Below are 15,292 nucleotides of genomic sequence, written 5' to 3'. Positions count from 1 at the left end.
TATAATCCAGATTGTTTATTTTTAGTGGAGAAATAAATATAAATATCTGATGTTTGGTTAAAAGTTTAAAGAAATAAAAACAATTTCAGTAGAACAGTGGTAGAAGTTTTTAACAAACATGCTGATGGGAGAAAACGAAGCCATCACATTTGTGTCCTTTTGGAAATTTTCAAGCTCAGGTGTACCAGCAACCCTCGAGCAATCTGTAAATAGAATTTCAATTTGATATCAATTTTAACTTTGTTATCCAACACTACTGCAATACACTATTTATTGTTAACTGTTCATAGCTTTTACTAATAGTGAATAGTAATACATGTTTATTTAATGGTTTATATTTATTACAGCTTAAAAAGGAAATTATTCAACATAGCCAAGCCTAGCTGCAATATTCATCTGTGTGCCATATAAAGACCACATTTGTTACATGTATAATTTTATCAGATTAAATTTCAGAGTGTTATAGAAACTACCACTGAACAATGGTGAGATTGTGTAACAAGTTTGTGTAAAATAATGTTAAATTTGAGTAAATGTCGACTGGCTCTATTTCACCTTCCATTTAGTACAGCATCTGAAATCTGACACTGTCTTCTTGCACTGAAATGATGCAGAGTTTATTTTTAACTCTTCTTCTCAAACTTCTTTCTGATCTCTTCAGATGTGAACAACATATTCCAGAAATTAAGTCTGTGACAGTGTCACTTTTCAGATGCTATACTATGTGGGAGGTGAAGTGGAACTAAATTTAGATTTGCACTGAATCAACCTTTCTAACCATAGCTACGTTATGTGTAAAATTGGTGAGCTGATCATTGCCTAGTTAATTATTTCAGTGTATCCTAAACTGGTCAGATTTTAAATACTGTGTTATCTTCCTTCTCCGTAGATTCCTTAATCTCACGATTGACATAGATCAATGTATTAAAAATTGTAACTTTTGGCCTTATTACCAACCAGCCTTCTTACCACATTCATTTGGTCTCATATACTGCAAACAATGAGTGTTTGTTCATATAAGATGATTAAATGTATAATTACTTATATGATTTCCCTGGACTTCATCCTGGGACTGTTTCTAACGCTACCAAAGCCTGATTATACAATTCAATTAACTTAATACAAATCAAACTTTTTTGTATGTGAGATTACAAATTATATCTACATCTCATTATATGCTAGAACTATGAATTTATCAGTCCAAACATTAGAAGCAAAATCTTCAAAGTAGAATAAAACAGTCAAATAAAATTATACACACGTTTTGCCAAAATATAAATGTTTGTTATTGTTTGTTTGTTGTTGACATACCATAAGCTCAAGCATTTCTGAACTTTAACAATTTCTGAGACCTTAAAATAACCGAGTACATAAGGAATGATAAATCTCATTAGACATCAATGTGGCTCTGAGCGTATTCATCTTTGTTATTTGAAGGTATTTGAAACAAATTTCTCTACCATATAATTTTCTTTTATAAACTAAAAACTGTGTTGTAAAAGCATGTTAGATTCAATAAAATGAACTTGGTTTCAATTAGATAAATCTAAGACTGCAAATGAAATTGATAATCGTGTCATGCTTGATATCCAAAAGTCTGTGATTAAAGTTAATAATAAAAATTCAGTTTTCTTACAGGAATCTTTATTTAATAAATAGGAATAATATAAAATAAATAAAAGGAAGCTAAGAGATCTAAGACTTAGCATATATATTTCTTTCAATTCTTACCCAATTGGTTATTTCTTTTTTGCTGCTTCTTTTGCTGCATTTTTAAGAATTTTCTGTTTCAAATGTTCCTTGTATTCTTGGATTCCTCCCTGCCATTTTGTAACTGTTCCTTTTTCGCACACCCAAATTTCTTCAGCCACCTAAAATTAAACACATTAAAGCTAATGTGAAATGTTCATTATTGATGGTGGATCATTTCTAAGGATAAAATACATAACATTTTAAGAACCAATCTTCTCTACTCTTGTCAAACCTTAATACATAAGGTTAAGCACACAATTAAGTAACAAATCAAGAACCACATGGCAAAAAACATGGAGAAATCAAACTTAATTACAGAAAAGTTGTATTTCAAAAAACAACATAAGAAGAAACATGCAGATGCACTGCTGCAATACACAATGCCCACATCACACCCAGCAAAAGAAGATCATCACCACGGGGAATTCTATCACATAAGCACACCATGATGTCATAGCTGTTATCTCATCATCTTTCATAAATTCATCAAATTTCATGTTTGGTAAAAAAATATTATAAATAATTTTATTTAATGCTAATATTTAATAGTTGTGAGAGTAAGACTATCCATTTTCTAACATCAGACAGAAGACAGTTCTGTCTGTTCGAAAGTTAGCCACACAACTGTATGCTGTGATGAAATTACTTTTCGTTTCCATTTACATTGTGGTACGTGGATTGTGTGTTGCAGTAGAAAATTTAATTTTATCTATAGTGTCTTTTATTTCAAATTATTGCATGTTTAGTCTAGTGTTTTAAAGTTGGGACGCCTGGAGGTAAGAGCAAATACCAGTTCTCAAAATGTTGAAATATTTTTTTCACATTATAGCAATAGCAAATGTCTGCTGTAACCTTGTTCTTTCAACTATTATCAATTGTTATGAAACCGAAATATGATTTTGAACTGCACTCACTTGGCTGATGAGACGGAAGTCATGGCTAACCAGCACCATGCCACCTTCGAACTCGGCGATAGCGTCTGCAAGGGCATCAATGGTCTCCATGTCCAGATGGTTGGTAGGCTCGTCCAACAATAGCAGGTGAGGGCACTGCCAGGCCAGATACGCAAACACCACCCGGCAACGCTGGCCGTCACTCAACTGCCGTATAGGGCAGACCTGCACAAACACACCACGCTCTATTACTAACTGCTATTCACAGGTCATGAAGCATATTGGAGAAAGTTAACCTTAAGTTTCATCTACCATTTTAAGACAATATTTCACTCCAGATTATGGAATCTTACAGAAATTACATATAATACATAACTGTAGTTTGGTTTAGTTATTTACTTTATGCAAGTATCTTCCTATTAAACTAAGAATTAAAACTGCATGAAGTTTAAAACTGTTCTAACTAGAAAAATCTCATGTTCTGTTTACTAAAGCCAGCTCTGAACAGATAACTTTGTGCCTGCCTGGATATGTTGTTTTACCTATACATGTTTCTTTCAACATTTCTTCATATTTGGTTTGAACAGCACCTCATTTTCAAAACACAACATGTTGATCATGACAAATATTTTGAATCATTTAAATTCATACTTTAAAAGAATATGGTGGTTATTTATTTATTTCTAATAATCATAGTTTAATCAGAAATAATTTGTCTATCATGATTTTATTACTTAAAAGTTTTTCTAATAAATATTACTAATCTGCTATTTCAACTGCACTTACGAGTATATTAAACATTCATAGTTTTTTTAATAAGTTACATATGAAAATAATATGTGTAGTATGCCAAAACTATATTAAACACTTATCGTGAAAGGGAGATGTACAGATGGCTGAAGGAGTGCAGATGCTTCATAAAGAGGCAAAGGTGCGGGAAAGATTAATAGCAAACAAGAGAAAGGAAAACTATGGTAGAGGAAAACGTTAGCTAAACAAAATGAGAAGTGTTCTGGAGTTGTGTGATCAAAAATAAATGCAAGAGCAGACTACAAGATACAACCAAGAAATACATCTTTACCTGTTGTCTACCAGTTAGACCGTATCTTCCAATGATTTTTCTCATCTCCTCACGCTCCTTAACTTCAGGGAAAGACTTAAGCATGTAGTCTAAAGGTGAAATGTCCAGGTCCAACAGTTCGTGGAGATGTTGATGATACCTCGCAATTCTCAAGTGCGAGTTCTTCCGAATCATACCTTCTGAAGGAATTAACTGTAAGAAATTGTTATTAGCATAGTACACACAAAATCTTTCCTTTTTTACACATAAACCATCTGATATTTCAGTGAACTTTACACACTCGGATCCATTCTCAGTCATCTTTACAGAAATTTTTTAATGCCCTAAATAAACTGGTAGCATTAAAAATCTGCATTTCAAGCCAAATGTTACTGTAAACACTGTTACAGTAAAAAATCTGAAAATGTTCAACCAATAATAAAATGTTTTAAGTTATTTCTTAACCACAATCCTCTTTATAAACTTAATGTTAAAATCTGTTAACTGTGAGAGAGAATCAGATATTTCATAGTATCCTATAAATGGCAACCTTCATTATAGCACCAATCTACTGCCTCATTCTTTCAGACAGAGAAGTGTTCCATGCTGTAACTCTTGATTTGATTGCTATCTCCAAAAATTCAAACCAAAACATTTTACAGGACATTAATCTAAATTAATCAAATTCTCAACAGTAAAGATACATTTTTATCAAATTAATTTTATATGTATGCCAGTTTTATTAAACACAGCTTACAACATTTTAAATTTTGTTCATAGTTTGAAAACATTGAGTTATTATTAGTGAGTCTGAAATGTACACATAACTGTACTAATCCAGAAATAAATTTAGATTTAGAACATTTTTCTAACAAAAAGCATTTACATTTAATAATGTTCAAACCTACTAAACAATGTAAAGAGACCAAATAGGTAATTTATAAATACATCTTTATGCTACTTGTCACACATTAAAAAGCCATAGTGGAAGAACCTACACATATGACCTTTACTTACATCTCCATACAGCAGCTTCAGCAGTGTACTCTTTCCCGCTCCATTCGGTCCTACAAGAGCCAGTCTTGTATCCAAGTCAATTCCAAACTCTAGATTTTTGTATATCCAAGGAGTATTGTCTGTATATCGAAAACTTACATTCTGCAACAAAAACTCTTTTTATATAGAAAATCTCCATACAGAGTATCACTATTACAGATTTTTCTGATGGACTATATCTATTAGAATAAAAAATATACAGGTTATATTAAAAACACAATGTTTTTATGACCTCGGGTGAGATTATTATCACTACCGTAATATGATTTAACTTAAACATAGTTTAAATATACATGACAATGCAATTATGTTGTCAAAACATTTATGACAACATTTAGTGTTTGGTAACATCATAAAACTAACTGCAAACTATTACGCTATAACGAAATTGAGAATGAATGTAAAAACATAACTTTAGTTTAATGCTGATACATTTAGTATCTAAATTTCGAGTAGGTAAAGCATTTAAATTGTAAAAAAATCATTCACTCAGTTTTAGTTTAAATCTTAAATACAAACAGATACCAACAGCAAACATATTTGTTATTTACAATGTATTTGAAACTAATATCCTACTGCTTTTTTATCTTCAACTGTTTTGAAACCAAGACCAATTTTTTAGTCTAAGATGACAGAATACTATTACTAAACTACCTCATAGATGAGAAACAGTATTATATTTTTTACATTATTTTTTACTACAGTTAATTATTATGGTAGGAAAAATTTTACACAATCAATATTAAATTCATAGTTTATATTATTATTTATAGTTTTATTTAGGTTTAGTTCAATTAGATTAAAACAAATTCCAATGACCGTATGACTTTGCCACTATAAATCTCTGTAAACTTACCTGGACCATGATCACAGGAGGAGGAATCGTCCCACACGATGGGAAATAAAACGTAACAATTTTGTCATTGGTGACTTTTTCCGTCAATCCTTGTGCAACCATTTTTGCGAGCGTCTTTTCCTTACTTTGAGCTTGCCTTGCTAGTTTAGCACTGCCGTGACCGAACCGTGCTATGTAATTCTGAAAATAATGCATACTAGTAGTAAGTAAGTCAAACTGGACAATATAAATCACATACATTTCAGAGCAAAACCAAGTGAATAGGAACAACTGATATTACTTTATTAGAGGTTAACATTTTTAAACAATCAATTTTATGAATTTGTTTAAAAATTATCACACACGATCTTCCAGAGTAAGGGTAGACCTTACGTGTAAAACAATTATTCCATCAATTTTCATTTTAAAATTTTATTTCCTTATATATGTTTGAATGTGGAAATAAGTACAAGGCAAAAACATACTTACTCCTATTCCAGGCTAAGCTTATTTCTATGTTTAAAATAATTGTAAGCAAAGGGTTCTACTTATTAATATTTGAGTTTGTGGAGCTTAGGGGTGTTTTCGTGCAGATTTAAAGTAAATGTTCAACATAGCTCTGTGTACAGCTTAAAAAGTCTGAAGATAGATGGAAGGGGTGGTGGTGTGCTAGCAATATGTTCTCTGACAAAATCAAATAAATATTTGTACAATGCTAAGCTTGTATATTTTATTTAGTACAAATACAAGTAATGGTTAAAGGAATTATTTTGTTTTCTTATTGATAGAGTTGTAATTTATTAGAAGAATTTTTAATTTATTTATCACCCTTATTCTTTATTTTGTTTTAATTATGTTCATCTAAAACCTTAAAGTGAGGTGGTAAAGATTACCTTTAACTCACCTGCAATATATATGATCACATGAATAGGTTTTTATTATATATGAACCAGAGTTTCTATTTTTATTTACAATTTCAAACTGTTTTAGTAAACATTTCCAAATTAAAATTTAAAATAACATATTACTTCTAAGTAACAATCTTTGTCTGAAGGTGATGCATATAATTCTCAATAAGGTAAACCAATCATTTTCTATAATTTGAACATCCCTGCAATAAGAAATTAATGCTTTCTTGTTTCTTGAATCATTTGTTTCTTTTATTTAAACTAATGGTTTTAGATAATTGAGTATTAAATTATTTTAGGCTAATTTAAAAGTTTCCAGTTTTGTGAAAGCACCAAACATGTTAGAAAAAAGTACTAGTTATCTGAAATGCTGAAGTATCGAGATCTTGCGTAAAACTTAAATCCTGAAAATTGAAGTACCTATATATTATGACACCAAAATAACAAATTGTATTATATCAATTTGTGGTTATTTATTTTAATAGCTGTAGTTTTGTTACAGAATTTTGCCAGTTTATTTCTTTGTTCGAAGAACAATTTTATGCTATAAAATATAATTCTTTTGTTTTAATAACAAACCGATGCAATATTTAAATTTTTACTATTACAAATGTTAAACTGTTGTATACTATGGGTTTAAAATACCATGCTGTTACATATTTTAAAAATGTATAAAATACTAATAAGAATTAGGATTTTTTAGCAATACAAAACAATTTTCTAAGAGTCTACTTTTGTTTATATAACAACTATTATAATAGTTTACAGTAAACGTTTTTACTAAAATCACAATAGTATTGACAGGTAATATGTTATAGTTCAGAGCTCTACATAGACTTACTTACCTTCATATGAGCAATCTGATCTTGTTCCCAGTTGTATTGTTTCATCTGATTTTCCAGCAGTTCCAGCCGAGTCCGTACGAAGGCGTCGTAGTTACCCTGTCACATACACAACTCACCTTTAAATACGAAATTGGCTTACAAGTTGTACCTTGAATGATTATTTGAAGATTGGTACAAGATTTTAACCTAAAAACTAGTTTATTTAATATAACCAAAGTGAAGAAAACAGTAACATATAACAAATTGTTTAAATCAACTCAAATTCATGAACCATTCTGATTTTAAGTTTTTTGTGAAGAATATTTTTAAGTTACTTGGTACTTTTGTAACATATTTTTACTCTTTGAAGATTATCTTTCTTGAGTTAAATATTTTTTGAGGATGAAACATTTTCTTTTAAGACATTCTTACGTATGCCTGGTAAACTCACAAAGTTTGATCTGAGCCTGAATCTGATTTTGATAAATGCAGTGTGGTAAAATGTCAAGCTGTGCCAAAATTTGTTTTTATTTATACTATTATGTTTCTTGCTCTATTGGTGGCATTACGTTTGATAGTGCTTCCTTCATCAAATGACATTTAGATTTTACAATGTAATTGTTCATGCCATGTCAAGTCTCGCTCTAATATATGCTGTGATCATTAATTCTATAAATATAGGTACACTATAGAAGCAAATACCTACATCTCGTCAATTTTGTTTTGATTTTTTTTATTGTATGTTCTGTATAAGACGAGACTGAGTCTGCTTTCAGATGCTTGTTTATTATTTACCATAATTGTTCAATCTGTAAAGTTATGTTTACAATTTTGCCTTTTGTGTAAAATGGCACCACACAAGCGTATATTTCACAGAGTCATTTGTTAATCCAATAAAGTCTCCCATTTGATAGCAACATCTATTATTGCTGATAATTCGAGTATGTACATCTATCTACGTCTGAGCGAAATAAGCCGAAATCTAACGATCAGATATAACTATAAGTCAAGTGTCTGACAGTTGTAAGCTAATAAAAATATGTCAGGATTGTTGAATAACCACTACTGTGTATCAATAATTAAAGGCCTATATACATTTATTTATATGTATTTGAGAATTATGATTACTGACATCAGCTTCAAAGTAAGTGCTATATGACTATACATACCCAAATGCAAGACCAGTTTCAAACCAAATCTGTTTTATTTTTTTTTCTATTTTCTGAAATATTAGCTTTAAGGTTTGAACAATGAGGCTAAAACTAAAAAAAAAATACTTAACTCAAATTAGGTAAATATTCTGAAGAAACCAAAATATTCAAGCGATTTTCTTCCAGGAAAACCACTATTTGTTTAACCATGAAAGTCTAATTTTGTACTGCACTATATGTTTTTAATATTGAACTAAATGGTTTTGCATTTTGATGCTTTATATTTCTGACATGATAGAAATATGTTACCACTGAAACTACTTACTGTATAATACTTCAACCTCTTCTTATTTAAGTGAATGATGTTAGTGCACACACCATTCAGGAAATCTTGAGAATGGGAAATTATAACCAATATCCTTTTGTACCTGTAAAGATTTTACATTCATCAGTCAGCATCAATTACTTTGAAATTATTAATAATTAATAATACAATAATACTGCTCAGTCATGTGTATAAGAAATTATCTTATTTTTATTAAACTAGTCAATTTAGTGAATACGATGACAATAAAACAAATTCACAGATGGTAAGATTTATGAGTGGCAAAATTATTGATTCACAATCAGATTCAAGGTTTGATGTTGATTCAGTGTTTTAAATTGTTTACACTCTTTTTAATTATTCAGGATTGTAAAATACTGAAGGCTATTTTTTTGAAAACAATAAAAAATCAGTTAAATGTAAGAGCATAGAATTTTAAAGCCATCCATCTATGTTTTGCCATGTACCAAGACACAATGAGTCTGTTACATTGGCAGTACTGATTACATTGAGTTGCTATTAAACATCATATTAATGATAAATGTATTTATATTTATTACAAATAAAGTAATAATTACGTTTTGAGTTCCTCTTCAAGCCACACACAAGCATCCAAATCCAGATGGTTAGTCGGCTCATCCAATAGGAGAAGGTGAGGTTTCACATACAAGGCTCTTGCTAGAGCAATCCTCATACGCCAACCTCCTACAACAATCAAGCGTCACACTCAACAAGGCAAGCTTTCAGAGGAAATATCTAATTGTTAATTAAATACTAAAGCAAAATAGTTTACTTTAATACCAAATACTTATTGCAGTTGTCATATTATTGATATTCTAGTTGCTGGACTTCTATTGCTAAACCCTGTGAATAAAAAAGAAATAAGTATTAGATTTAAATATAAATAACAAGTTCACAATGTACCCATTATGCTGTTACTAAGTCTACAGTGCTGTAAATTTAAAATGCACCTGAAGTTGCTTTTGTAAACGTTACAATTCAGTGTTACAAAGAATTTAAAACTCTGCATTAATATTATGTAATAACACATTATTTCAGATTTTGATTTGGCAACTGCACACCATTTCCTTTAAATTGAAATCTACATTAATTCGTCATGTTATTAGACTTGATCCTGGTAAAACTAATAATTTTCTTGTTTACTCTAAAAAGAGTACTTCTAATTAAACTGCACATTTTCAGATTGAAGTCAATAAAATCCATCTTACAAAAATGATACATTACAATTATTATTCATTATCTGCCCAAAGACAACCTGAAGTAATGAAAATATAAATCTAAAACTTGTATCGCCTGGAATATCTCTGCCAACACAGTTATCTTGTTAGTGCTGTATGACTAAATGGTTACTTTCACGATACAGATATTATTAAAACATACATTGTTTAACAATATCTATAGCAATTCCCACGAGCATTGTGGAAAATCCTGCACAGTAAAGAGGACTCCCTCACGTGTATGACAGCAAATCTCACTAGTTAAGTTTTTTAACTTGATCGCAAACTGTAGTTTGTAAAACTGGTGATGGAACACATTAGAGTGTTAACTGAATGTCACCCAACAGATGCCCTCTACTCATAATTTTTAGCCGTCTGTTATCAATCTGATACTGGTTTTCATAGCAACCAAATGCCATTTTCCAGTGTAAACTAAAGCATTTGACAGCTTATTCAGTATGGGAAAAATTACAATGCAATTCATAAGATTTGCGAACAACCTCTGTTTCTGAGTCGAAATGTGTGTTATATGTTACATCTGAAGATTGTTTACAGCAACTGTAGGATGACTTTAATGCAGATTTAAATTTTGTGTTTCTTTTAACCCTTCCAACGCGGCTAACGCCTAAAGACGCGGAACTGCCGATGCTTTAAACGCGGATTACGTCTACAAACGCAAAAGCTTTACTTATGAAATGGCGAAGAATTAGTTGTTAAAACTTCTGTAAGAGAGCAGATCCATGTTCCTTTCGATTGTCGGGACTAGACAAAACGCTTTGTCATCGTTGGTGGACTTTGTAACGGTATCTACTGGGGTTGAAAGCAATCGCCGCCATTCTTTGTATGGCCTGTGACGCGGCATACGCCTACAGACGCGTTCGTTTCATTCAGCTGTTTAACTACGTGTGTGTTGGTCGTATGTTGGTTATATTGTTAAACAAAGTGTTTTGAATCAGTCCGTTGTAATTCGTATACAATTATCTTATACAATTCTTATAACATTGTTTTTACTAACATTTAGTATAATTTTTTGTTATAATGGCTAATCCAGATGATCCAAGTTTTGACAAATGAGCGCATTTTTGGTATATTATGTGTAATTTTTTTTTCAATTATTTGTTTTGTATTTTATACCAGTTTCACCATACAAGTCCAGTTTATTTATTCTAAATAAATAAGGTTTATAAGTACAATATTTGTTTCATATCCCTTGTAGGCTATCATATAAATAAGTTTGTGTTGAATTTCACATTATTACATTTCAAAATCTTATACTGAACTTATTTATTTTATGTACTAATTATACAGGAACTTCAGTTACAATTTACTCATTATAAATAACCTGTATAAATGTAATGTAATCTGTCAAATAGTGTTGCTATGTACATTATCCTGCAATGCAGTTAATTCAAAATTTCAAATATTTTCGTGCGTGTAAAATTTTCAAAAATATGTAACATTACATGTTTGTTATTTTTTCTTATTAAGGTAATACCAAGGTATATGAAACAAAAATTAGCATTGGGAAATTTAAAAAAAAATATTTTTTTATGTCTTAGCGTTTGACAGTAATTTAGATTAGCGCTTTAAGGGTTAAATATTATGATCTTTTTCTGTTTTCAGTGAACTGGAAAATTTAATGTTTTGTTTTCAATAAGTTTTTATTTGTAACAAATAAATTTTAAGTTTTAATTTTTTAAATTCCAATAATAAGTTCAGAAATGTTAATTGAAATAGGACTTTTAGTACATGAACATTACTTTTTAAAGTTAATTGCATGCCAAGGGAAAATATAGAATTTATATCCAGTGCACTAAAAGGGTTAAAATTATATCTTCATACGATGTTAACTATTTACTGAAGCCCTTTACTGTCTGTAAAATACATGTTGGTGTAACTATCAGTACCCTACAAAAAAAACATCTAAGATACCTGAAAAGTCCTTGGTTTTCTTGTTTTGCATTTCTTTGGTGAAGCCCAGACCATGTAGGATATAGGCTGCCCTGGCTTCTGCAGTGTCTGCACTCATGTCATCCAATCTCTCGTACACATCCATCAGCTGTTCCTGAGATTCTGAAATATTCCAATATAATTTGTATTAAAGAACTAGACACCAGTCTTGTACATAATATACATATACATTTATGAATAGAAATTCTTTCAGTTCAATTCTTTCCTTAGGAGCTATAATTCACAGCCAACATATTATAGTCCCTCAGTCCTTTCACTATGAGTTGGGGGAAATAATAAAATAATAATAATCTAAACTGTTCACTTGCTTATTAACTCCACCTCCCAAACTGTTCATTATGTATGTTGTTACTACAAATCTTTAAAAAGGTTCTTGTGGTACTCAAAAGAAACTTTATCCAAAGGCCAAATGTAACAAAGATTCAATAAAATAAATTTAAACTGTAAGCAGAATAATTTTTATGATATAAAGTAACATTTAATAAATTAAAGCCCTTCAAAATTTGTATATGATATGAACAATTGTAGTTTATAATGATATCATACTTAGAGAAAACTATTTAAAAAGTTATCATGTGCTACATACACGTATTCTAAGTAATTTGTTTCCTTTTTTTAGTTGTAAATTTGGTTTTCATAAAAACTGTTAGTTATTATAACTCAAACAGCATTCAAGTATCAGTAAATAAATCTAAAAATACACTTACAAATCCAATAAAAAGTATTTAATGTTTTTATAAATGTATACACAGCAGCAATATTCTTCCCTGGCAATCTTGGCTAGTACAATAAAAACATGCCGGCAATAAAACTCACTGCTCTGGAATTTTGGGACTTACCATCATCTTCACAGGCAACTAATTCATCTGCCAACTTCTCCAATCTAACTCTTTCTTGATCAACCTCCATAACGCACTGCAACGCAGATTTATCCGAGGCAGGCATTTCACGAGTCAAGTGAAATATATCAATATGATCTGGGATAGGAACTTCACGATTACCCAATACTGCTAACAATGTAGATTTACCTGAAACATGAATGCATTGTTTTGATTTGCTGTAATTGTGTACTGAATGTACCCATTAATTTTATGTATGAAATTATACAGTCATCTGTTGTTTAAACAGGGTATAATGGGATAGGGAGAAGAAGATATTCATTGGTAACTCAAAAAATAAAAATTACAGGGATAGGAATTAAATTATAAATCATTAATTCACACTCATGTTAATGAATAATTTTGATAATACTAATCATATAATAAAATGACAAATTTTGATAGCATAAGAAAAGCAGCCTTACCTTCATCAGATTGGAAGGTTATTCTTCTTCTTAATAGACAGTAAAAATTGGGAAATTTCAACTTAGGGGCAATTTTTTCAACCATAAAAATTCAAACAGACAGATTCTAGACACAGATTCAGAGTAATCCCTCTATAGAGTTCAGCAGGTACAAAATATCCCTATTTGTACATTAATTTCAAATGTCTGGTTGAGATGAATACAAATAACCTTCCAATCTGTTAAAGGTAAGCATTGCTCTTGCTATCGTATTAAAACACTCATATTAAAATATTGGTATTTTTGCACTATTACGTATAAGTAAATTACGTCTAATGATGATTGCAATTGAGGACAAACAGTTAGTACTTACTAAAAATGGTGTACAAAATATATCACTATTTCAATTTAAATCTGAACACTTACTAACCTATAGATATCAAAATACAAACATTGGTACAAGTTTTTTTGTATCAGCTGAACACGTTACACAAGTTTGTACTCACCACTTCCATTAAGTCCAAGAAGACCATACCGCCGGCCACAATTCAATTCCAGTAAAGTATCCTGAAGTAATTCACAGCCATGAAATGTTATCGAAAAAGTGTCAATTTTAACATCTCTTGAACGAGGATGAACAGCTAAACTTCCAGTACAAGAACGTGCTTCAGCATTTAATTTTGCATCAGCTTCCAGTTTTTGACAAAGAGCCTCTGAAAAGTAATATAATCATAATGTAGCAAAATAATGAAGCTGTAAAATATCTGGTTTTTTAATGTGTATATTTATTCATTCACGTTATATAAAAAACATCAATGGCTTGATTTTTTTTTCATTTAGTTAAATTTAGATGGATAACAGAAAATAACCACAAATTTTAAGATTCCAAATTATTTCAGCTAACTCTTCATGATTTAAACTATTCACCTCAGTTACTGCTAAGCCTCAGCGAACATTTGAAAATGTTCCTGTCCCATTATAAAGTTGACTGATTAAAAATCAAAGTTTGACAAGTCATTATGTGAACCTTTATAAAATGAATAACTACAATATGTTTACTTTAATCTAACTGCAATCTTGAAGTTATGGATTTATTTTAAAACTATGTCAAAGCTGAGACTTGGTAACGATATGTTGTTTTTTTATTTTAAAACATCATAATTAAAAACAATATATATCATAAAATTTTAAAATTGATATGGTTTATTAGAATGGCTAAAGAAAGAAATAAAAATCATTCAAATCTGGAATGACCCAATTAATCTAATTACATCCTGAGTATTCAAAATTGTCATTAAGTCCATAAGTATATTAAAACCCAAAATGTGTTTTGAGTTCATTTTGGACTAAGACCATTTGTAGCCTATCTACAATATAACGCACTATGATTTGTTTTTTAGTACAACCAAATCACATTGTGGTTTAGTGCATTTGAGTCTTTGACCAAATTCAATGTTTTTGTATAGTAAAAATGTAAAAAGATTTATAATAATAAAAAACATTGCAATATGTCCAGTTGTATTTGAACTAAAGAAGCAGATTTTGTATCTGCTGCTTTTATCACTGAAGTTTAATTTCAACTGCAGTATTTACCTTCTGCACTTATTTCAATAGATCCGTTTTCTTCTTGAGTTCCATTCATATCACTAGGGCTGGATTCTTTGTCACCGTTTTCCGTTCTGGTGTTTGTCGGTTTTTTACCACTTTGTCGTGCTTTAGCTGCATCCTTTTTCTTTTGAGCTTGTTTTTTTCTTTGCATCAGACGGCATGATGGGGAGGTTCAACTACACAAAACACAATTAATAAAGCATTTTAAACCAAAATGTGTAAACTCAACCTAATACACAGGTTAGTACTTAGTACATATTCCTTTAGAAACTCTGTTGCTAATTGTAAAACATTAACATATAAAATGTGAACAACCAATTGTTTTTCAAAATACACACAGTTAATCTGATAACTGACAAGACAAACATAAGATACTGTATGTATAAAAT

The 15,292-nt window shown here is 30.3% G+C and overlaps 1 protein-coding gene across 1 annotated transcript; it reads right to left on the bottom strand.

Annotated features, from left to right (window-relative positions):
* LOC124372791 (ATP-binding cassette sub-family F member 2-like) lies at window positions 1–15,064 on the bottom strand. Its single transcript, XM_046831201.1, is given in 14 exon segments — window positions 1–203; window positions 1,732–1,871; window positions 2,667–2,870; window positions 3,727–3,918; window positions 4,723–4,863; window positions 5,618–5,797; window positions 7,350–7,445; window positions 8,805–8,907; window positions 9,383–9,509; window positions 11,975–12,115; window positions 12,853–13,041; window positions 13,802–14,008; window positions 14,889–15,045; window positions 15,047–15,064. Coding segments are annotated over 13 exon segments (1,887 nt in total). The 3' UTR covers window positions 1–203; window positions 1,732–1,739.
* Between the last annotated feature and the right edge of the window lie 228 nt (window positions 15,065–15,292).

Source organism: Homalodisca vitripennis, unplaced genomic scaffold (genome assembly GCF_021130785.1).
Source record: "Homalodisca vitripennis isolate AUS2020 unplaced genomic scaffold, UT_GWSS_2.1 ScUCBcl_3997;HRSCAF=9868, whole genome shotgun sequence".
Classification (NCBI taxonomy): domain Eukaryota; kingdom Metazoa; phylum Arthropoda; class Insecta; order Hemiptera; family Cicadellidae; genus Homalodisca; species Homalodisca vitripennis.
This window is presented reverse-complemented; position numbering and strand designations above follow the sequence as displayed.